This window comes from Aulonocara sp. 'chitande type north' Nkhata Bay, linkage group LG23, assembly GCF_057382095.1.
Source record: "Aulonocara sp. 'chitande type north' Nkhata Bay isolate Kocher_YH1m ecotype deep benthic linkage group LG23, A_spYH_male_GT1.1, whole genome shotgun sequence".
Classification (NCBI taxonomy): Eukaryota; Metazoa; Chordata; class Actinopteri; order Cichliformes; family Cichlidae; genus Aulonocara; species Aulonocara sp. 'chitande type north' Nkhata Bay.
Genome location: NC_141365.1, coordinates 17,383,716 through 17,409,473, shown reverse-complemented (window position 1 = coordinate 17,409,473; position 25,758 = coordinate 17,383,716). Strand labels below are relative to the sequence as shown.

The window sequence follows — 25,758 nt, the reverse complement described above, 5'->3', positions numbered from 1 at the left end:
ACTAGCATGTTTTAAATGTTCTGCAGTGATGTGATCCAAACCAGAGGATTTATTATCAGACAACCTATGAATGGCTTCATATACTTCATGTGTCCTTACACTTATTGTGTCATTACTCATGTCAAGATTGTCCTCATATGGTTCACTTTTTATACAGTTAAACAACGCACTGTAATGCTGTCTCCATAATGCTGCAATGTTATCTGCCCCAGAAACACCTTCAACAGTTGATGGTAGAGATGGTTTACAGTTATTAAGAGCTTTCACCTCTTTCCAAAAATCTGCCGTATTATTACACAGCATTTTCCTGGCCAAAGAATCTGCTCTTAGCATTTGCTCATTTTTAGTTATAAAGCGAACAGCGTACTTATATCTGGCATTCGCACATTTTTTCTGTTCAAATTCTGGGCCTTGTTTAGGTCTTCCAGCCATGGCCCAACATTTATAAGCTATGCAAGCTTCATCATGGTACATGGATACATGTTCTTTCCAGCCAGGTCTGATGTTAGGTTTCTTATGCTTATATTGTTTATCAAGCAGTGTGCCACTTTTATACAGAGCAGTCACTATATCATCATACATGGAGCAGAGTAAATGTTTATGCACAGCATTCTTACAGTTGACATCTTTGCACAAAATAGCTTCTTTATTTATATGCATATTAATAATCATACGGTTCTTGGAGTGAGTGCATACACTCATGAAGTTTAGTAACTTCCGGTCACTGCAACAAGCCCAGGTACAGTTTACCGACGGATGGGTGCAGGACCTTGAAATGCACCGTGTAGAACGAAAGACCATCGTACGTATCATAAGTTTAAAAGTCTCACAAATCGTCGTCATAAATACACATTCCTTAACCGTTTATTAATATAACCTTTGAGCTCAATGGTAATTAATTAGTAGTGGAAATAATTTCTGGTTCATCACAGAAATGTAGCAGTGACAATAATACTGTATGCTGTAATCGTACTGGGCAATTAGTGATACAAAAAACTGTTTTATCCTGTGAATAAACGTATATGTTTTTGTCAATGTACCATAATAACATAAGCGAAACGCAATATTGTGTCAGGACAATTCACTATTTATGCACAATAAATAAAGGAGCATAGCGCCACAATTTCTGTTCAGCGCCAGACTTGCTTGTAACCTATATCACCAATTATGTTATGAAAATGACGTATTAACTACTAAAAACACTGACCTTCGTGTAAATGCTTGGAGCAGACTAACCTGTGAGCTGGAGTGTTCTGGGACGTTATATTTGATCTTTGAATGGCTGCAATCCAGGCCACCCGTCGCGTCTTTGTTACTTCGGAAACATGGCTCGAACAATTTCTCTTCAACGACGTAATCCGATAACAACCGATCTCTTTACCCGTCGGCTTCCCGTGGCTCTCATGCGACCGGCTATTGCAGTTAATAATACAACAGCTTCTTGACATTTTTGTGTTTCTTTTTATCGCTGTATAACTGATTTTAATTGAAAGCCTGCGTGCGCTAGTACCGCTTGCCACGAGTTCCCAGAATCCTTTGCGGTTCTACCCGTGAATGACGTCACATTTTCAATCTCTATATAATATGCGTGTTAAATTTTATATTTGGGGTAAAATATCAAGTCTTTTCAAGTAAACCGGTTCAAGTCCAATTCAAGTCCCAAGTCATTGGTGTAAAAGTCCAAGTCAAGTCACAAGTCTTAGAACATTTTTTCAAGTCAAGTCTAAAGTCATAAAATTAATGACTCGAGTCTGACTCGAGTCCAAGTCATGTGACTCGAGTCCACACCTCTGCTTTCAACCACACCCACTTAGGAAACACATTGTAAATTATTGTAATGTTATTAAGATTGCTTTAGACCATCTTTTCTTAAGTCTTTGTTTTCAGTGGACCTGCTGAAACAAACAGGAATGCAACACCATAACCCCAGAGTTGTGTTTACATACCCTGTATTCTTTGCTGCCTTGCTGCAGTCTACAGACATTTTAGTCTGAGTTAGAGGCTCACTGCACATGCCACTTCAGTGAAGTCCTCACGGTCACTGGAGTAAAGCAGACTGTAAACAGCTTTTTAAACTGTTTACAATCCCCCCCCCCCCCAAACACACGGTAAGATGTGCCATTAGGTGGGGTAGCGCTGGAGGAGTTTAAAATCCACTTTGGCCGCGTCAGTGTCATGGCTACTGAACGGACCCACGCGCAGACAGTTCTTTCAAGGAAACAAAAGGGGATTTATTTACAATAGGGATCACCTTAGTGCAAAATATATGTACAGTGAGTTGGGAGGGGGTCCAGGGCTCCAGGGAGAGAAGGGGGGGGGGGGGGGGGAATCCACACACACGCTTCCTCTTCCACTCAGTCACCGCCACCGCTCCTCCGCACACACGCACTCCTCTTCAGCCGCACTCGCTCCAACACTCCACACACTGCCCCACTTGGACAGGTCCGGTGATTCGGTCCAGAATCTACAGACAGAAGGTCAAAGGTTAGTTCCACAACATAAAACACGTGTAAGCGATTCTTCTTTGAATATGCCGCGAGCACGAACTCAGGTGGTTCGACGTTCCAGCAGTGAGCTGCTCTGTGCCACTGCCTTAAATAGCAGCTGGGGAAATCAGCCAGATCAGCCGCAGGTGGACACCATCCACAGGGGTGCGTGGGCCAAGAGTGAGAGCCCGTAATGAGCTCCACCCAGGCAGAGAGGAGGAGGAGAGACAAAAAACTAAAACTAACAACAACAAAACCTGTAGCCAGCGTGGGCCAACCAGAGAGACACGGGGACCGTGACAGTACCCCCCCCTTAACGGGAGCCTCCCGGCGACCCACCAGGCTTATCCGGATGAAGGCGATGAAAGTCGGCAACCATCCCGGGATCCAACACAGCGGAGCGGGGAACCCAGCAACGTTCCTCAAGGCCATAACCCTCCCAGTCCACCAGATAGTGAAGACCCCTCCCGCGACGGCGAGAGTCCATGATGCAGGAGATCGTGTAGGCAGGGAGGCCACCAATGACCCGAGCGGGCGGAGGGGGCCTGGAAGGAGGGCACAATGGACTGGAGAGACACGGCTTAATCTGAGACACATGGAAGACATTGTGTATCTTCATGTTGCGCGGCAACTTAAGGCGAACAGAAACAGGGTTTATCAAAGCAGCAATTTCAAAAGGCCCGATGAAGGTTGAGGTGAGCTTCTTCGATTCGGCATGAACAGGAACGAAGCGTGTGGACAACCAAACCTTTTGACCGATGGTGTACTCAGGAGCGTGAGTGCGGCGCCGGTCAGCCAGACGTTTGTAGCGTTCTTTCGTGCGCAGCAAGGCCGCACGGGTGGCCCTCCAAACCCGGCGACACCTACGAAGGTGAAACTGGACCGAAGGGACAAAGTGCTCACCTTCCAGAGCAGGGAACAGAGGAGGCTGATACCCCAGGGAGGCCTCAAACGGAGATTGCCCTGTAGCTGAAGACGTCAGGCTGTTGTGGGCATATTCCACCCAGGGCAGTTGGTCGCTCCAGATGGTTTGGTTGGAAGCAACTATGCAGCGCAGAGCGGTCTCCAGCTCCTGGTTAGTGCGCTCAGTTTGTCCGTTGCTCTGTGGGTGGTAACCAGAGGAGAGACTGACCTTGGCTCCTAGCGCCGAGCAGAACTCCTTCCACACACGAGAGGTGAATTGCGGCCCACGATCCGAGACCACGTCCTCCGGGATGCCATGGAGGCGGAACACATGATGCGTGAGATGCCGAGCCGTCTCCAGGGCCGTCGGGAGCTTGGGGAGTGCAACAAAATGCGCAGCCTTTGAAAAGCGGTCAACAATAGTCATTATAGTGGTGTTACCTGCTGACTGTGGGAGGCCGGTAACAAAATCCACCGCGATATGGGACCACGGCCGAGACGGTGTGGGTAAAGGTAGCAGCAAGCCGGCCGGAGGTTGATGTCCCAGCTTGTTGCAGGCGCAGGTTGAACAGGCAGAGACGTACTCCTGAACGTCTCGTGATAATGTGGGCCACCAGAAGTAGCGCTGAAGGAAGGTGATCATTCTGTGTACTCCTGGGTGACATGTGAAGCGGGCAGTGTGAGCCCAATGCAGTACCTGAGACCGAGTGGCCGATGGAACAAAGAGCCGCCCCGCTGGTCCTCCTCCTGGATCTGGTTCAGCCCGCTGAGCCTCATGAATGGCCGACTTGATTTCCCATGTTATTGTAACAACGGCACAAGTCGCTGGCAGGATGGGCTCAGGGTCCTGCCTCTCCTCAGGCACCGAGAACTGCCGTGATAGGGCATCCGGCTTCACATTCCGCGAGCCCGGTCTGTAAGAGATTGAAAAGTTGAAACGGGTGAAAAAAAGAGCCCACCTGGCCTGTCGAGCGTTGAGACGTTTTGCTGTTTGCAGGTAAGCCAGGTTTTTGTGGTCCGTCCATACAATGAATGGCTGAGCCGTGCCCTCCAACCAGTGCCTCCATTCCTCCAAGGCCAGTTTTATAGCCAAGAGCTCCCGGTCTCCCACGTCATAGTTGCGTTCGGCTGGGGAGAGGCGGCGAGAGAAGAAGGCACAGGGCCGTAGCTTACCCTCTTGCTGTTGTGAGAGCACCGCGCCGACCCCCGAGTCGGAGGCATCCACCTCCACAATGAATTGGAGTCGCAAGTCAGGCTGAGCCAGGATGGGTGCGGTGGTGAATCGGTCCTTGAGCTGTGTGAAGGCCTTTTGGGCCGCCTGATCCCACTGAAAAGAGAACTTAGGAGAGGTTAAGCGGGTCAAAGGCAGAGCGATTTTACTGAAGTCCCTAATGAACCGGCGATAAAAGTTGGCAAAGCCGAGGAACTGCTGAAGCTGACGGCGATCAGTTGGTTCCGGCCATTCCACAACAGCTTTGATCTTGGCCGGATCTGGTTTGAGGTTACCCTGGTCAATTATGTAACCCAGGAACGCCACTGTTTGAACGTGGAATTCACATTTCTCCCCCTTTACAAAGAGTCTGTTCTCCAGCAGCCGCTGCAGGACCTGTTTTACATGGGTTACATGTTCGGTTTCAGTCTTAGAGAAAATCAGGATGTCGTCCAGATAGACGAAAACGAACCGATCTAGGAAATCACGGAGCACGTCGTTAACCAACGCTTGGAAGATGGCTGGGGCGTTGGTTAGCCCGAAAGGCATCACCAGGTACTCGAAATGACCGAGGTGTGTGTTAAAAGCGGTTTTCCACTCATCGCCGTCTCGGAGTCTGACCAGGTGATATGCATTTCGGAGGTCAAGTTTGCTGAACATGGTGGCCCCGTGAAGGAGTTCGAATGCAGATGAGAGAAGCGGGAGAGGATATTTATTCCTGACTGTAATTTTGTTCAGCCCCCGGTAATCAATGCAAGGACGTAGCGATTTGTCCTTCTTCTCAACAAAGAAAAAACCAGCCCCTACCGGGGACGAGGAAGGGCGTATTATGCCAGCAGCCAAGGATTCTGAGATGTAAGTCTCCATTGCTTCCCGCTCAGGCCGCGAGATGCTGTACAAGCGGCTCGTAGGTAACGGAGCCCCAGGAAGCAATTCAATGGCGCAGTCGTACGGCCGGTGGGGGGGTAACGACCTCGCCCTGTCTTTGCAAAACACCTCGGCCAAGTCGTGATAAACTGGCGGCACAGAGGAGAGGTCCGGTGGTTCCAAAGCCGGGGGCGGTTCGACAGTAGAGGCGAGGGGAGGGGCTGATCTAAGACAGTTCATATGACACTCCTCCCCCCACCCAGACACGCACCCCCTCTTCCAATTTATGCGCGGATTGTGTTGCTGCAACCAGGGGTGGCCCAAAACCAGGGGGGCGTGTGGAGCCTGAAACACAAAAAGGCTGATTGTCTCAGAATGATTGCCAGATAACGTGAGGGTAACCGGCTCCGTAACATGAGTGATGTCTGGTAGGCGCTGCCCCGACAAAGCAGAAACACGAAGGGGGTGTGGCAACGGGTCGGAGACCAAGTTTAAGCGTTTGGCGAGGTGTGAGTCAATGAAGTTTTGTTCGGCGCCAGAGTCTATTAAAGCGGAGAGAGAGTGTGTCATGGTTTGCTTAGTTATCTTGGCTGGCAGCAGAAGACGTGGAGGAGAATCTTGAGAGAGCCCGCCCACCAGTATTCCTGCCTTTACTGGCGGGCGCGCCCTTTTGATCGCAACGGGCAGGTTGCCATGAAATGGCCTGTCTTGCCACAAAACAAGCACTCACCCGAAACCAAACGGCGATGGCGCTCAGTGGCGCTAACCCGGGAGTGCCCCAACTGCATGGGTTCCTCCTGGTCCAACTCCTCCCTTCGCTCACGGAGCTCTGCCTGGGCTCCTCCGGGCACCGTCTTGGGCCGCCCCGAAGGCTCATGAAAGGGGTGGAGCCGGGAACTCCGTCGTGCACGCAGGCGGCCGTCTACTTTCACACACAAACTCATTAAAGCATCTAGCGAGGAGGGCAATTCCCGCATGGCTAATTCATCTTTTAACTCCTCACAAAGGTTATTTAGCAGGGTACAACATAATGCATCCTCACCCCAGCCGGTCTCCTCAGCCAGAATCTGGAAGTCAATGGAGTAGTCTGCCATACTCCGCTTCCCCTGCTTCAGGTTCAGCAACCGATGAGCTGCTGCTTCGGCGCCGGATCCCTTCTCAAAAACATTTTTAAATTTCGAGAGAAAAACAGCATAGGTTATGTCTGGATTGGCTTTAAGCGCTGCCTGTGCCCACAGCAGCGCGCGGTCACGTAACAGCTGTACAAAGAATGCGATTCTTGCTCCATCATCTTCAAACAAACGTCTCTGTTGGCGGAAAACCAAAGAGCACTGCGTCAAAAATCCTGCACACTTTGACAGCTCACCAGAGAAGGGCTCAGGGGCAGGTAGACGGAGTCCTGCGGTGCCTGGCTCCAGAGCAGAGGGGGCTGTTACTTCAGCTGCTGCCGGCTCCACAGCTTGGGCTTCGGCGCCTTGCGGGGCGGGGTGAGCCGCCGAGGGCGTTCCTTCCAGCGGTGTAAGCCGAGCCACTGCCTGGGTGAGGGACGCAATCTGGCCAAGCAGGTGTGAGAACATCGCCTCGTGGCGGACCAGCACCGTCTCCTGTGACGCAAGGGCTCGCTGGACTGGGTCAAGGTCTGCTGGGTCCATATTCTGGCTGTAACGTTCTGTCATGGCTACTGAACGGACCCACGCGCAGACAGTTCTTTCAAGGAAACAAAAGGGGATTTATTTACAATAGGGATCACCTTAGTGCAAAATATATGTACAGTGAGTTGGGAGGGGGTCCAGGGCTCCAGGGAGAGAAGGGGGGGGGGGGGGGGGGGAATCCACACACACGCTTCCTCTTCCACTCAGTCACCGCCACCGCTCCTCCGCACACACGCACTCCTCTTCAGCCGCACTCGCACCAACACTCCACACACTGCCCCACTTGGACAGGTCCGGTGATTCGGTCCAGAATCTACAGACAGAAGGTCAAAGGTTAGTTCCACAACATAAAACACGTGTAAGCGATTCTTCTTTGAATATGCCGCGAGCACGAACTCAGGTGGTTCGACGTTCCAGCGGTGAGCTGCTCTGTGCCACTGCCTTAAATAGCAGCTGGGGAAATCAGCCAGATCAGCCGCAGGTGGACACCATCCACAGGGGTGCGTGGGCCAAGAGTGAGAGCCCGTAATGAGCTCCACCCAGGCAGAGAGGAGGAGGAGAGACAAAAAACTAAAACTAACAACAACAAAACCTGTAGCCAGCGTGGGCCAACCAGAGAGACACGGGGACCGTGACAGTCAGAGGTTAGCCTTATTAAAAAAATGATTGTTAGTAATTCAACTTAGTGTACTACTTGTTAGAACTGTCAGATAATGTGAAGTATTAAATAAAGCAACTTTGTTTAAACTAAACTTGAAGCAGCAAAAATCGTTGCAGCAACTCCAACCAGCTCTTCAAGTAATCGTTGTCTCGACCTCGCGCCTCCCTCTCCTTTCCTTTCCCAAGCCTATAATTACCCTTATCAGTTAACGGAGCTAATTTATTTTGTCATGCCCCAGTAAATACTTAACCCAAATAATATTATTCACACTCTACAGGATGGTTGGACTGCTTCGTCGGCACACCTGGGGGCTTCATTATCGGGCCGCTCGGTGCCGGGGGGGATTCTGCGATGTGTTGTGGGGAGACAGGGTTACTGGAGTGAAAACACCTTAGGAGACCTCCTTTGGATAAACTACCATATTCCCTCTCCCCAATCAATAGGTTACTGCAGATCTCTGTGTAAAAACTCTCGTCAATACTGCTGTAGGATAGCGGACACGAATCCCAGAGAGTGAATCTCACTGAGCTCTACAGGAATTGCGCATCAGCACCTCACTCTCAAACCAATGGCCAGATTATATTTTAGCACTTTAGATAAAGAAAATATTAATTTTCTATCTAGTTGGAATCATTACAGGCTTTGAGCTATGTTTAATCAATAAATACAGTTTAAATTGCAAGCGTTTAATTAAGAGGAGCAAAAGCTCATCCTTATGTCTGTTGAACTTAAATCTTAATAGTCTTGTTCCTCATAATTCATACAGTTGGCAAAATGAACTAATTTTAAATATATTTTTTATCTTACTGTTAATATTTTATTTAAAATATCCATTTGCTCCAGTTGATACTTTAAAACCACATTAGGGAAGCCTCTGTGGAAACTGATGGACAAATACAACAACCTTTTTACTGCATATATCTTTATTATATAGAAGATTGTAATAAAGAGTGTTAAGTCATTTTAGGTTTCTACATTTTTTCCCCTAGTCATACAAAAACGTATATCATTTTTTTATTTTATATTCCAAAAATAAAAATGCTGCAGAACGTCATAGTCAGATTACAGCTACAGTATTCCGATTGACTGATTGGACAAACACTTAAGTGGGAATTTAAGAAACAAAGAAAAAGAACAAAAAACAATCCCCCCCAAAACTTTTCTCTTACTATGTCATCTGTGCGACTCATGAAACCTCCACATACAGCATTTATCCAATCAGCTTAAGCCACAACTGGAAAAAAAAAATCAAATAATAAAGTTGTGTCTAAGAATCTATATGTATTAATGACGCTCATCAGGGAAGCACAAAGGTTTCAGACACAACTGAAAAACTTTACATCCTCCTACTCTCCCTAATCCTCCGAGGGATCCTCCAGGAATATTGATGCTATTTTCTGGAGAATTGATTGCTGAGTGGGAGGGGGGGTTCACACGTGCTGATCTGTAATCTTGAACTTAACCTACTCAGGAGCAGGTTAGGGCTACAGCATGTGCCATGGCGATTTACCCTGATAAGTCGTGAACTACCTTTGTAGTACAGAAAACCCAGGGTTAACCTTAAAGTTACCTGGATGAGCCAAAATCCTGCTTCGTAGCACAGGCCTCTCTGCGTTGCTCTGCTGTCACAAATGAGGCTGAACTGATCATGTTGCACTTGAAGCTGAAAATTCTGTAGCAACAGTTACTTTTACAATAAGCATACTGACCAAACCCGATAGGCTATTTCATTTTGCTTCATGGAGGCATTACCCCTCTGTGCAATAAGACTCTGAAAACACCTCACTACACATAAACTGTATTATTAAGAAATTGTGCTTAAAATATTGAAAGTAAAAATAATTGTTCTGCAGAAAAATGTTCTCTAGCACTGCTAAACGGATGTATATTACTACTGCATATGTTTAAGGTTGAGCTCATTTTAAATACTGTTTAATGTTCAGTGTCGTATTCTAGAGATCACTCGTTTGTATTGGCTGTCCTGTGAGAACCACATATCTATGAAGAAAAAACTGTTCATGAGCTTAGAAATACAGGCATACGTCTTGGTATATTAAATATTCATTTAGAAAAAAATCAGCTGAATTAAAAGGCTTGTGCAGAGTGTGACATGGTTAACTGTCAATATCCACCGAGGGGATTAAAATATGAATGAAAAATGAAGGTGGGCTGTTGGCAAAACAGGTAGTTAAGCTTATGACATTCAGTCATTCTCATAGATGTTAGTCTCAAAGTACTGCTGAGCCTGCACCTGCTCCACTTACCATTTTTATGGACATGGTCAGAGCTGCCTTCATCTCCATCATCGTCACAGTATTCCTTGTTAATGCCTTAAGGGAGTTATTAACAGCTTTTTCAAACTCCATCTTATCTACATCACACATGTTAGTCATGCTTAGCAAGACCAAACTCTTCTGTTGCGAGGTTAAATCACTGAGGGTTATTTACTTGCTAATGCCAGCTGTGTTTTCATAGGGAGGGCAGGTCGTAACTGAGCTGCTGGCGTCTGAGTGGCTGAGCTTTATGACAGCTCTGTCGGAAAAAGATTGCCTTACATTGGTATGTTTTAATTTATGCTTATTCTTAGATTTGATAAGGCAAGCACTGCTGCCCTTTCTTCCACTGGCTTAAAACGTTGCTTTTTGACAAAGCATATATTTAGAGCTTGATCAGGTGACCCTGAACCGTTGCTTAGTTATGCTGCAATAGGCTTAGGCTGCTGGGGGCTTCCCATGATGCACTGAGCATTTCTTCTCTCACCTTTTTTTCACTCTTTAACGCTACTTTGCATTTAAACCTTAGTTGTTATTCTTTGGCTCTCTTCCACAGTGTGTCTTTTGTCCAACGAGGCGTGCCTGATATCTGGGGTTTTCTCTCCATTATTGTAGGGTCTTTACCTTACAGCCTAAAGCTCCTTGGGGGTCACTGTTGTTGAGATTTGGCACTTGGTAAATAAAACTGAATTGAATTGAAATGAAAACTGTGACTGCACAACATGCAAACAGACCTAAGTCTACAGTACAGGATACAGTTTTAAATATAATGCTGTATTGTACAGTTAACTGCTGTTTCTTTTCGGTGTACATGGTTGTTGTTGTTGTGAAGGGGCTGATTAAAGCCTAGCAAAGTAAGTTTGTTGCATAAAACTAATCCAACATTTAGTAAAATGTATTCACTGAAAACAAAGAAAAACAAACTGCAGGACTTTAAATTGTATGAAGAGCAGTTTTTGCTGTTAGCTATCTAGTTGCCTGGAAGATCCCCACTTTTAAACCATTTGCTCTCATTAATTGTATTACTAGTCATCTTTACATCAGGTCAAATTCATGAAGGTACTTTAGTACCTTATCTTAAGGTACTGTCCTCTACATAGATAGTAGGTAGGCTGAAGGTCCTTGTCTAAAAGGCAACCAGCTTCTGACAGCAGTATTTGATATCCTGTTTTGAGAACGAGAGGTTTATTGTTGTATTCTTGCACTGTTGCATAAGTCTTTGTCCTTTATAGCAGCTTTATGTGCTGCAACACATTTTTTAAATAATATTTAAAAAAAACAATCATTATATGGTCATTTTGCGTATAATTATTTTATATTATAAATATGATGCGTTTGTATTGAATATTTAATCTAGAGCTTAAGTAGTAACTTTAAGCACTGCATAAAGTTTACTATAAAATGTATTTTGTGCTCTGTGTATGCAGTGGTGGATTAATAGTAGTATTAAGTTGCATCTACTGGAAAAAATGTCTGTTTCAGTGAAGTAGCTAAGAGCAGTTTTAAGTATAATAATGCATGAACTTCAATTATTTGTTTGGACGTTTTACAAAATTGTTGACTTACTGTATGTTTGGTTACTTTGGCTGTGACAGTGAATATCCAGGAGGTGTTTTCCCTCAGTCAACAGTAGTTGCTAAAACTCCAGATGTTTTCATTGTTAATAAGCAGCAAACAGGTGTTTGTTTTGGAGGATGACTGTTAATTGAACCACAAGCTTATGAAGTACTAGACTTGCATCTTGATTATCTATCAATGCAGAGCGCTTGTGTTTAGTCAACAGTCAAATTGTGCAGATTTTTATAGTATAGAGTTTAATTATGTGTGTTATGGGTTTTTTTTCTCTCCACAGCCACATCTATGTGATCCCAGTCTTCACCTGGACCCTGACTCTTGCTATTTTACTGGCCCACACAGTTATTCAGCCAATCACTTCAGTGCTCACCCTCCTGAAAGGAATCCTCCTCATTGTCACGGTAACAGTGATTCTCTTCATTTTGATACATTTTGGCATAATTTTCAAGCATTTGCAATAATGACACAGGGCTTTACTGGGAATAGCTTTTTATCATTAGAAAAAGGAGAATTCATGTAAAGGAAAAAACATATTTGGGAATGTCGCTAATGATAAAGGCATCTGATGGCTGTGTCATGTCCCGAGTATCCATCTGTTCGATATTTATGTGACGGTGTTCACTTATCTAAAATGGATTCTCTCTTCATGAAAGCGCTGATTTGATGTAGAAGGTGTTGTTTCAACAGTAAGATCATTTTGGCAGCTGCAGCTTGTGCTGTTGTATTGCATTATGCAGGGAGGTGTTTCTGTTATACAGCCTGCTTTTATTGATTTGAATGGGATGGACAAAATAAAGGAAACATAAATGATAAATGTGAGACATGAAATATCAAACAGAATTTGATGTGAGGTTGGAGTTGTTTGATGTGTTTTCTAGTTGAATGATGCCTGTGAAGTAGTTCTGGTTTGTTAGTGTAAATACTGCAGCTTGTTGGAATTTTGATGAGGTGAAATGACACACTCATCTCAGACTCTGCATAAAGTTCACCTGTTTCCATAATGTGTTATTATGGGTCATACTTTTTGTACAGGTATGCTTTCCCTCACCAGTGATTTTCCATGACTTTCCAAGAACTGATATTCAGCTTATTATCCTATAAATGTTTATAATCGGTGTTAAAAGTATTACTAGATTCATATTGGTTATTCATATAAAATTTTATCTGTCTCATGATAGTTTCATCATAGCCTCTCCGCATACAGCTGAGAATTTCAACTCAGGACTTTAAGTTGTTGCTTGCAGCTCTCTAGTCTTTGAACATGAGTGTAAATTATTGTTCTCTCTGTGTTCTGCCTGAGACAGACTGGTGACCTGTCCAGCATGTACCCCACCTCTTGCCCTGTGACAGCTTGGATAGGCTTCAGCCTTCCCGTTAGTCTGGAATTTGATAAGTGAAAGAAATTGTCAAAAGGAAAAAAAAAACTAAATTAGGGGTTTTTTTGCTTGTTGCTTGGACTTTAAAGCTCGATGGAAATGTACGTTTTCAGAGTTGCTGCTACATCTCCCACCTTTTTGTTTTGCCAGTCAGTGTGAGGAAGACGATGTGCCTGGGAAAAAATTAAATGGGCTGAATGAAATTAGCAGAACTGCAAGTCAGTAATTCATAGGACGTAAGTCTGAATGAGGTTCTCCTCTTGGGGAAGTGGGGAAGAAGTCCCCAAGTGTGTCTCGCTCTCTATCTTACCAACAGTAGTGGCTCTGATAACATGGAAGACAGCATGACCACACAATGGAAAAATCGTTGAACTCTAATTTGGGTTAAAAAAAAATTTACATGGGAAAGCTGTTTCAGGGTTTTTGTGCCTGCACAATGGTGGAGTTTTAAAAGAGTAGTTATGAGTCCTGTTATCTTGTTCTACTACTTCTCTGTACTGCTTCTTTATTACCACACCACTGCGGCAAACACTGAAAGCATAGATGATGTACATGTTTCTGTGCCTTTGTTGTGTAAAGATTTGTGTAAAAATAAATGTGAGATGTTGGATATTAATCATTTCAGTTTAATTTTTCTAGCACCAGTTTAGCTCGTTTGCTTTATATTGTAATGTAAAGACACTGTAATATATGCAAGCCCTTGGGTGTGGTGGGAACCAAGAACAGCCATTTAACAGGAAAAGAGCGCAGGCATTATGAAGGTCAAGGAGGGGCAGCCATAGAAATACAGTGAGTGATATGGCTGATCAGTACATCACGGATATACTGGCTGATAAAGGAAAAAAGATACCTTATGTATCAGTACAACCCAGAAGTAATCCAGATTAGAGGAAATAGATAATAAATTATAACTTCAATATCAAATTTTTGTTTTTAAAGTCATTAAAGTGTACAATCACTCTGCAGCTGGGAAAAAGAACAGTTCAAGGAAGTCATTAAAAGCTTCAAATCACTGTTACACTCATGGCCATGATGGGTTTATGTAAACTTCTGACCACTACAATCCTTCCAGTTGTTAAATACAATTCCTCCCGTGGATTTTTCTGTGTTCATTAGCGAAGGGAAAAAACATTTTGATTTATTGTGGTTGACTTTTGATAGCTGAAAATCCCACACACTGTCCATCACTTGAGCTTACTTCATTTGTGCACAACTTTGTGAATAAGAACTTCACCAGGCAAAATTCATACAGAAATTACCTTGGATAAACAACAGGTTTTCAGACTTTTTTATCCAGCCTGCAGTATACATTATGCAACATGATCCTCAAGGGAAATTACAGAAAAAACATTTCTTCACAAATGAGTCTTATATTACACCATGTAGCTTACAGTTTTTGAAAAGCAGAAAGAGTCACCGAAGATGATTTAAATATTGGGTAGAAAAGGAATTAATCACAGTACTTTAAGCTTATTTGCTATTACATGAAATAGCACGTAGGAAAGGCAAGAGATGAATTACAATATATCAAGACAACTCTACTTGTATCAGAAAATGAATACTTTGAATTTATAAAGTCCGCTGGCATAATAATGAAGACTTTCTACAACACATGTCAAAGGGGATTCAAAAGATAATTCATATCTAAAGTGTTATTCTAGAAAAACTAGGAAAGCAATGAAAAGATTTATACTGTACAGCTATACTTTGTACCGGCACTAAAGGAGACAAAAACAAGACAAAGAAGAGAAGATCAAGACAGATAAAGGAGAGATCAAACATGTATTGCAGCTTCCAAACTTCTGAGAAAATAAAACTCTCAAAATCAGTTTATTCTTTTGTGTTCGTAATCTCATCTCAGTTTGAAAAAAAGAAGAAAGAAACTCATTTCTGACTTGCACAAACTCTTTGCTTGTGTACCTTGCTTTTATCACTTTTTTCAATTACTTTGTCAGTTTTAAAGTGGGATGAACTGTACACTCTCTGCATACAAACTTCTGAGTGATGTAGCCATACTAATTGTCATGACAACTGCTCCGTAAGTTTGTTTGTTTTACATTCTTATATGAAATATAATTTGATGCAAGTATCACTCTGTACACGCAAAGTGTTGAAGGGTGTAGTAATGACTGCCATTACAACTCTTCAGTAAGGGTTTATACATTTCTTATATGAAGTATAATTTGTGATTTAAATGGAAAGCCGTCTGTTAAATAGTGAAATCTCTCTCGGCCTGCCTAAGCCAGTGTTTCCCACCCACTGTGCTGCAGCACATAGGTGTGCCGGGGAAGATTATCTGGTTCCCGGCGTGAGTAATGGGCAGAACAATTACATTCTATTTCCACTAGAGGGCAGTACAACTACCTGCTCTAATTAAATGGGTTGCCAACTTCCAGTAAAACAGAAGAAGACGAAGAAGAAATTACATAATAGTCATACTGTGAGGCGATGCAGTGCGTAATAGGAATAGATAAATATTTGAAAAGAAAAAGTAGTCAATGTGACATGGGTCTCACATTGACCCAGATCTGCTAGAGCCTTAATCTGACTCAGATTAAGGCTCTAGCATGAATAGTGGTCAGAAGAAAGCAAAAAAATTATCAATATGCTTTTTGTGACATTTTTGTCTGGTGGTATGCCGTGTGATTTTTCTAATGTGAAATATGTGGCATGGCTCCAAAAGGTTGGGAAACACTGGTCTAAGCTATGGTTGCCACTGATAGGCAATAATATAAAGATTAGATCATGCAGTGTACCAAGTGGGGGCAAATCCCAGTACTGCACACAAAGGACAGTCTTGTGGCTTTGCAAACTGGAGTCAGATACCAGATGCCCTCCCAAGGTTACAGAGCAGGAGCTAAGCTAAACTAAAGGCTAGCAGGTGGAAGTGTAAGCTGTTTCTGCTGTCGCTTCTGATGGGGAAATGTCAACTCACTAGTAGACAACCTTGATGATTTGGTGGCACTGTTGAGAAATATTGAGATGCTACCGGGAATGTTGTCTGCTGTGCTTTGTGGAAAAATACCTGACTCCTGTGTAGACTTATTGAGCTTCACTATTATGTGATCAGAAGACGAGCAACAAGAGCAAAGGTGTTCTTGTTGAGGCATTCAGAATTGGTGCAGTAGGAGTTGCCTCCATCTCAGTACTGCAAAAACCAAGAAGATAGGATAGCCTAGATCTTCTGACTATCTGCCAGTCTCCGTATATAGCCAGGACACTGAGGTGGTGAACTCATAAATATCTGGAGGTCCTACTGGATGACAAGCTGGACTGGTCCCTAACCACAGGCTGACTACACTGGAAGATTTTGTCCCCACTGCAGTAAGCGTTTTTAACACCCTCTGATGGGAGATCCACCTGGATATTCATTCATCGCATAACGAGGCTTGTTTGCATTTCTAGCTGATGTGCTTTCTTTAGTCTCAAGTTACAGACCCTTCAACTTTGCCTTTGTTTGGTTTTGGCACGTAGCTCTACCTCCACCTCTCATCACCAGTGAAGGTTGTCTTGGATGTAGTGCCTTTTCAATTGTGACACACACTTGGCAACAATGTGGTGACTTTCAAATTTATTGTGAGAACTGCTCTTAATGAAAAGTAAAGAATGTCAACAGTTTCTCTGATTGTTGTGCAACAATCCTGACGCACAGTCTGCTCGATATCTAACAATTTTAGCAGTTGTTACTGTGGAAGGTTGCCTGACTGTGTGCCACATTCCCGTGATGTTCTGCCCTTTTTACTACAAGAATGCCACTCAGAACATCTTGTCAAGCTCATTACTTCACTGACTTGAATCTTTGTAAGTATTTCAAAGTCAAATTTCTTAAGTTTGAAACAGAATTAGAAGTTTGCTTTTCTTTGAGCTTGAGATTCTGCATCTAACTTGGTTCATTTTCCTGAAGTTATGCTTGGATGTTTCTCAAAAGCATACAAACGTTCTACTTAGCACACACAATTCAGTTTGGAGTTGTAAATTCACACTTAATATCAAATTAATATATTTTTGTGTGACAAATAAAAGAAAAGTAAATATCATATTTATTCATTTGGTTTTTTTAATCGTAGATCCTGGTAAGAATTTTAAAGGGAGAAATTACAGTATATTCAGTATCAACTGAGAGAGGATATTTAAAGGTAAAAAGATTTGAGATTAATTATATTAACAAAAAAAAGTTTCAGGAGTTTATCACCTTTACGTGACATACTTTGCACTTTGTGCTTATTCGCCGCCTAAAAATATGCTTTGTATATTTTTTGATGACTGCAGTGACATAAGAAATGCTGGTTTCTGCAGCAAATGAAAGGTCATGCTGGTAAAATGGATGGAGGTGGAACTCTACACTTCTACTCTATGCAGAAGCTTTGTACTTAAGGAGCTCCCAGTGTGTCTGTGGCGGTTTTGGGCCTTTCCAGGTCAGTTCCTGCCAACATCTTGGCATGTCAGCATCTCAGTAGGTGCTCTTTAAAGACATTTTTAGGCTTGGCTCAGAGTCCATTTAACACCACCATCACATCCCACAAGATTACACTGCCTCAGTGAATTGTACATCTGCTGCAGGGAAATGTATTATATTCAGTGTTAGCCAAGCTTTTGATGGACACAACCCTTTGCGACACAAATGATTAATAATAATACTTTGAACGCCTACATTAGCGTAATCCTAGCAAGCTCATTTTATATGTAAATTAAAGCTTTTCTTATGGGACAATATACAGTTCTTCGTGTATAGTCGATAAAAGTATCATCGCAGTGCCTCACAATTCTCTGTGAGTAACCAAATCGCTATATTTGAATGTCCATGTAACTGGAGCCTATGTTTAGGACCAGGGAACAACTTTCTGTGATTATGCAATGTGAGCATTTATGTCGGAAAATTTGCATTTAAACAATTTCAGGGATATTCATGCTAGTTAATGGATAAAAATTTCTGTATTTAATGTGCCTTTCCCTTCAGCTCTTTCCTAGCGTGGCACAGGAAAATCCCCAGTGTCTCTTTAAAATCAAATGGATGCAGATTTTTCAAAATTGCAGCCAATCAGTGATAGAAAATATTAAATGTGTCCTTTTTGACACTTTTCTCTCCCCCATCTTCTTAAAAATCACTGCCTAATTGGCAAAAGAAATGTCTCTGGAAGAAATACTTCGACAGCTTTTCACCATCTTTCTAAAGGTTTCACTTCTCTCCACTATTGTTGCTGAAGACTTTTTTTTTTTTCCATGATATTCGTTCTTCCCAAGGACAGAAATGTCTTTTTTGTGTACCCTGTAAATGTGTTTATATTCTACATTAGTTCAGCTCAATTATTGACGTATTGGCAGATGAACTAATGCTGCGAGGATTAGTAACAGCGGCGATCGATGCCAGTGTTATTCAGTCTTATCTTGCTGGCAGCAAGAGAGTGAGGTGTGGGTTTTGTGCTACAGCAGCTCACGGTCTTTTGAGAGGTACCCGTCACAGGTGGCTATATAAATATAAATAAAAATAATGTCGGCATTGTACTCATAAATGTGTTGAATTGGGGTGTTTGACCATAAGTGTATAGAATTACCGGATGAATTTGAGACTAGTTTTAACAAACGCTGATCCACATGTTCTGAAAGGACTTGCTGTCTTGTAGCTTAAACCTTTTTTTTTTTTAAATGAAAAATATACACAGTTCAAATTTACAAGACACTTTTATACGTCTTTAGATAGACCAGGATGTTTTTTTAAACAAAAGGAAGCTGTGAGACAACTTTGCTTATTTATTTTTTTAGTTTTCTAAAGATGCAACTTTGCTGCACAGCCCAGGATTCAAGCACACTCAGTTTGTAGGATGGTGCCATACAATGATAGTTTGTTAATTTTACTACTTTTGGTATGTCTTTATTACTTTTGCTGCACTCTCTGATGAAGAAATATACATCACACTAGTGGAAACTCGCATTGTTCCTTCAAGTCCTCGTCCAAAAAAGCGATGTATTTGACTTCAGTAGTATTTTACAATTGAAACCTCTCCATGGGGAGCTGCTGGTTTGAGTTTCTAAGCTTGATGCTGTTTGAACAGCTCTTTCCCAAACAAAAGGTTTGAGTTCAAACTCACTCTCAGCTATTTGCTTGTTTACTTCCGCCTTATCTTTATTTCTGTCTGAATGAATCTCACAGGGCGTGAACCCTTGAGTATAACTGAAATGCTGGAGTCATACTAATTTCAATATGCCATGGAAAAATTGAAAAACAAGGGGAAAATGTTGAAATGAATAAGCTAATTCACATGCAAAATGTGTACAATATAGTAGGAGTACAGTTCAGCAGTAGCAAATTGATAGCTATTTGTTTTTATAGAGTTACTTCTTATTAGCCATTAGTAGGACATGTAAATATTTTTCCCTTTGCATATTTTACAGTAAAAAATATGACAAAAATATCTGACATCCCCTAGCCTAAGTATTAAGATATGTTTTAAAACTATGGGAATATAAGAATAAATGTCAGGGTTGTTGGTGAGCAGCTATCCAGACACCGGAATCAGATCAATGACGTCCCTCCAGAGCAGAAGGCGTTCAGTGGAACCTTTATGTCTCCCCAAAGGATCTTCTGTCCTTGAAGAACAATGGAGAAACTGCGCAGATTGATTTTAGATTGCATTGATAGCACACAAGTCCATAAGCGCTTTCATGCACAAACCCACACTGTCAACTGAGCGTGCGTCACAGAAGTTGTGGTTCAATTTTGCCGTCGTTACTGAGGCCGAATTTTAAAAGGAAATAGATAAAATCATCCTGACACCTCTGTGAGGTGATGCTTCCTCTGTGATGCTGTTTTGGAAAGCCGCCTTTTCCTGCACGTCCTGTAGATGGAGATGTGTACACACACACACACACACACACACACACACACACACACACACACACACAGTATGAAAGAAATGTGACCTAAAGCCAAATCCCAAACAGGGGGAGGCGTTAAGATTTAGAGGCTCAGTTCTGGAGCAGGGCACTGAGAGCCATTCCCTCTACTCTGCATCAATATGAGAGAGAGCTGGGCGGGCAAGGCCGACTGCACCAGAATAAAACACTGTCGTCAAGCACCGTCCATTTATGGCCCACCAAATGTGATTTTTCTCTTTATAGCTGAAATATTAATGTTTCTATCTTGGTATACTTAGAAAGAAAACAGCAGTTTCCAGGCCCTGAGCTGCCAGGATAGAAGGGCATGAAAAGAGGTAGACTGGAGAATTTAACAAGTAATGCATTGGCAAATAAAAGGGTGGATAAAGTATGACCTTCACTCAGTGACCACTGTAAAACATCAAAGCCAATGTAACAGACATAAACAAAATGTTTTTCAAACATTTTTTTTATTCAATTCTTTGCCGTGTTTATTAAAAAAGCATACAGAGCATTAGATGCTTACAATTGGCATTATTTGGTAAGTGGGCGAAACCAAAAGGGTAAACTGACTGAATTAATACTTAATGCAACAAACTGCTGCCACAACTCGGCGATTACTTCATCAGGCTATCGGTGAGGTCCTTTCACGATTGTTTTTAAAACGAAGTTGTTAAAATACCAAAACTGCACTCAATCTGTCACTGGTGCATGAATACTTTTAAGTGTTGCATGTGTACAATAAAATCACTCTATGGATGTATATGTATATTTCAGTGGCTGATGGGACTCGTCCATTTATGGTTTGTGGTTAAACTCTAACAGACCTCAAATCTGTGTATTTTCCACATTTACAGTCAGTTTATAGAAGTCTTTTGCAGCGTTTACCAGGATTTCCAGACATTCTCAGAACAAAATCAGCGCTGCAGTCTCTTTGATTGCTTCCCTTTGCAGGAGCATAATCCTAAATAAAGCCATCCATAATTTATTCCACATTAGAAATGGTGGCCGCAGGGAGATGTTTTTCCACTGCAAAACCACTTTCACTTTGCATCTGGGCTTTTTTAAGTCAAATTCATGAAAAGTCAATGTGAAACCTTGGCAGTAAACAACTTATGAAGTTGAGTGATGTTTTGAGGAGGCTTTAAATAACTGTTTGTTTTGGGGTCTGTTGAGAGGCAGAGTGGGGAGTATGTAAGTAAGCCCTTAAGGCATGTTGATTTGGATTGATTCTGGTGAGACAAAGGTCTATTTAAGTAACCTGATGGAGGCATTAATAGTGAATGTTTAGCTCGCTGTATTCCTTGCATGCTAGCAGCAGTGGTCAAAGATTTGTTTGGCCAGTTGTCTGTTAGATGAACTGAAATTTATTGTTACAACAATCCTGACTCCCAGGAAATGAAATCATCAAACACTTTTATTTGCCCAATAGTTTATGATCAGGTACATAAACGGTAACATTGCTGCCACCTTCTGCTAAACAGTCTGGAAGATGCACATACTGTAGGCAGGACGCCCTCACCATCCTGCTTATTTTGAAACCAAGCTTGACCAGAGTATGATAGGAGGGTACAAACTAATTGTTGTGCTGCTAGCTAGCTTGGCTGACAGGTTGTATCAATGTCACTGTGCTATAAAATGATGCCAATTTTGTCTGGTGAAAGAGAGCCTCTAACTCTTAGTCTAATTAAATACTGAAATGGCACCTACTTGTCATTCACCCTTCAAAGGGCGTAGCCTTAAGCTTTATTGCACTTAAATTTACTCTAGTTCAAAAGTCATGAAGGGCAAGATTAGTATTAAAGGCTTAAATTAGTTTTCTACAAAGCTGGAAACATATGTTTTCATGCTGAAGTGGAGCATTTCAACTTAGGGGTCTTTAATTTGGCTTAGATTGGTGCCACCCTCATTGACATTCTAAGAATTGCAGTTTTTGGTATTCCCAGAGCTTGCCTCTTAGTGCTACTATAGATAGCAGATGCTAGCATGCAACTCCGGTTAAGCCATGTTGCTCATCTCAATCTGATTCCCCACAACATATGAAAACTGTTTTGACCCCTTTCCTGGTTGCGTACTTTTGGACATATTATTCAACTTTTATCTCCCATTCATATCATAGCATGTCCCTCTCAGTTGCCAGGAAACGCAAAAACTACACATACAGTGTGTAAAGTCACACTTGCTTCACTCACATGGGATCTCTCACTTTGTAATGAAAACACATTCTCTCCTCTTTGTTCCTCCTCTCCACTCCTCTTCTCCTTTCTTTTTCATTCCTTCTCTCTTCCCTCCTTTATGTAATTTCATCCGAATCGATGTGCTGCTCCAGCAGCTCCTTCAGGCCTGACGTCTGACTGATTGCTCCACACAAAGACCTGCAGCTAAATAAAATAACAGGGCAGCCTAGATGAAGTTTATGCACCTTGATAAGAGCTCTATTAAGTCATTGTGAAATAGGCTTGAATGTAGCTTTAGCCATTACATCAGCTAGACATAGCAATGCTACACACACACACACACACACACACACACACACACACACACACACACACACACACACACACACACACACACACACACACACACACTTTTAAATGAATCTCATGCACTGAGCTGTGGAATTATGTTTGAAGGTAGATTATTCACGGAGAATCGACTACAATTTCACGGTTTTCTGGAAATAATTAGCGTGACATTTATTCAGGCTTTATAATTGGTTAAGATTCCAGACCCTCACCTCTAATAAAGTTGTCATTGAACCTTTAATGCTACTCGCTCCCATGACAGCAAGGGAATATTGCAGCCTGGTGCAAGAGGGTCAAATCACTTGGAAGAGGACAATGTAGTTAGGCCTGTGGTGCATTTGTGTTAGGGTGGACCATATTTTACTTAAGCAGTCACCCCACAGACTCACCCATTCTCTCTAATGTAACGTGCTCCACCTGTGGAACGATGAGGAAATTTCTCGAAATATTACCAATTATTTTGTTCTTACACAAACCTCACGATGGTTTGCGTAACCTGGGTGATCATCTCCTCGATGGGAGATCTCCAGTGACTTGACCGCTGCTTCAAAGTCTTAGATATCCTGCACCTAAAAATGTTTAGCTTTCTTTTCTTTCATTACTTTTTTTTCCAAATTTTTATTTTTCCTTGGTTGAGGTGAACAAAACAGAACTTGGAAATCCTTCCTTGTTTTAAAGCTGTGCATTTGTGGATTGCTGAGAAAGCTGGAGTTTTGTTTCATTTCATGTGCGTGACTAGAAATTGGGGAAAATTTTGGATCAGACTATTATTTTGCCTTTACAAGAAAGTAGTGAGACCTGCTGTGATGTATGGTTTGGAGACTATTGTACTGACAGAAAGACAGGAGGTGGTGGAGTTGAAGAAGCTAAAGATTTTCAGTGGGATTGACCAGGAGGGACGGGATTAAAAATGAGTACATGGTTGAGTCGTTCAGAGACAAAGTTAGTTTGAAAGGCAGGGCCCAGATGCTTTGGACATGTACAAAGGGGTTTGTTGATGTATCGGACAAAAGATGTTGAAGATGGAGCTGCTAGACAGGAGGAAAAGAGGATTGGTGTGACAGAGGAGGATGTTAGGGATAGGGTGAGAGGAGGCAGAATTTATGGGACTTATGGTCAGGTTTATTTGAACCGCATTTATTTTTCATAATCTTATGCTACTTTCATGGACACAGTCAGGTGCCATGTCACTAAGGAGGGGGAGATTTTTTTAATTTTTTAATTCTTAGGACTAACATTAGATCAAACAACTACGAAATAACCTAAAAGCATCAGCTGAAATATGTGTCTAGGACTTTGAAGTCATTAAAACCAGTTCTGTGTCCTCCTCTCTCTTTCCCATTTTTTCTAGTCTTTCTCCACATTTTGCTTTTCAGCCCATCCCTTTTTTTTTCTCACCTCTAATTAACTTGCTGCTATTATTTTTTTTTTTTTTCATTTGTTTTTAACACTACCGGTCTCCTTCACCCCAATTTCCTCTTCCTTGTTCTTTTGAAAAAAAGTGCATAGTGTTTTTGTGCACTAAAACACCAGTTGCTCTTGCACTCATGTTTTGGCAACATACAGATCACACTTACTCATCTTACGAAATGTTAAGCTGATTTCTGATATGACTATTGTTGTTCACGTCAGGTGAGCTTCCAGCGTGGGTTTTGTCTCCTGTTTCTCAGCCTGAGATGGAAAATGTCAACAAATGTTGTCAAATCCTGTTTGATGCTGCAGAAATGAAAATTAGACATCACAAATACTCGCCTGACATGAAATTGCAGAAAGTTTTTCAGTTCTTGAATTTCTTTCATTGAAACCTTCCATCTTTTACTCCAAACGGTAAACAAGAAACCCATTTTTCAAACGACATTCATGGAATGATTGACTTTTCCGGGAAAATAATCAAACGATATCCTCAAAGCAATTTCATCTGTGTTTAAAAACCAAGTGGCTCAGGCCAAATAAAAACCTCACTGAGCATATGGTACATCATAATATAGAAAAAGAATTTCAGGGCATGAGGCGACTGTAAAAGTTTATGGTTTGATGATAAAGTTAATGTATTTTGCATTCTTGAAAAAATAACCAAAGGTCAGTAAGAGAATTTAGATATTGCGTACAGTAACTACAGCTGTTCTCTGTGGAGTCGATATTTGCATACTGCAAATATTGTGTACTTCAAAAAGCCAAAGGCCAAAACTGGAGTGTTGCTGAAAGCATCACACAGCACAATGTAACCTAAAAATCAAAGTCAACAAGTGAGTCATGTCGGCACAACATCTTTGAGGAGGGATGAAAGATCAAGTCAAAGCCTACCCTCCAGCTTGATTCAGCACAAAGTGTGCTCTGTACACTTTCTTTATGAGCACTCTGTTATGTTGGCGGTTACGGTCAGCGCTGGAAAAACTGAACCAGCTCATTTCTTTCAAATGTGGACAGTTCTCAATTCAACTCTTTATTTCTGGGTTACAGTTTTTTCACGATTGCAAAGACGCATTTCTTGAAACCTTCAACCCTCTTCTCTAAACTGTAAACATCAAGTTCAATTTTCAAACTACATTCACAAAACTCAAAGTGTTCCCAAACAATCAAACCAGCACAACAAAACAGCTTCATCTGTGGTCAGAATCACACATTTTCAGAATTCACAGCCTGTAATCACAGCACCGATACTGAGCATTCATTACACACTACTTCAAAACATAGAACAATATAAACGCAAAAGAATCTGCTGAGATTTGTGTTTTAGTCTTTATCCTGTGTCCCTCAGGCCACATGTGGGGGGAGAAATGTATAAAACATATGCATTCACTGTATGTATTACATGGCTCATACGACATGTCTGTGGTGTGATTATAAACATGATAAGTTATGCTTTTTTATCATGTAGCATAATTCTAAAATCTTAATATAATAAAAGAAATCTCTGTCTGTTGTCCAACTTGAAATATCAATGCTTTTCATATTTTCTTATCTATACACTTTTTACATTTTACACTTGGTCTACATTTAATAGGCCATTATTAAGAAGAATAAAACTGTTCAAAACCAGCAAAGGAAGAGGTGACTGACTTCTGATGAGTTGGGATGACTATGAGGAAGGCTGTGCAAATGCTCTAAACCAGGGGTGTCCAACTCCAGGCCTCAAGGCTGGTGTCCTGCAGGTTTTAGATGTGTCCTTGATCCAACACAGTTGATTTAAATGGCTAAATTACCTCCTCAACATATCTTGAAGTGGCCTGAGGCCTGGTATTGAACTAATCATTTGATTCTGGTGTGCTGGCCCAGGGTGATATCTAAAACCTGCAGGACACCGGCCCTCAAGGCCTGGAGTTGGACACCCCTGTCTAAACTATTCTGAGATGCTTA

The 25,758-nt window shown here is 42.1% G+C and overlaps 1 protein-coding gene across 2 annotated transcripts in view; it reads left to right on the top strand.

The window, feature by feature from the left end:
• The window catches only part of LOC147301507 (uncharacterized), a 95,679-nt gene that overhangs the window by 24,594 nt on the left and 45,327 nt on the right, over window positions 1-25,758 (top strand). For both annotated transcript variants that reach the window (XM_086283703.1, XM_086283702.1), the window contains one exon: window positions 11,905-12,028. In XM_086283703.1, coding sequence (XP_086139829.1) covers window positions 11,905-12,028 — 124 coding nt within the window. The remainder of the gene's footprint in view (window positions 1-11,904; window positions 12,029-25,758) is intronic.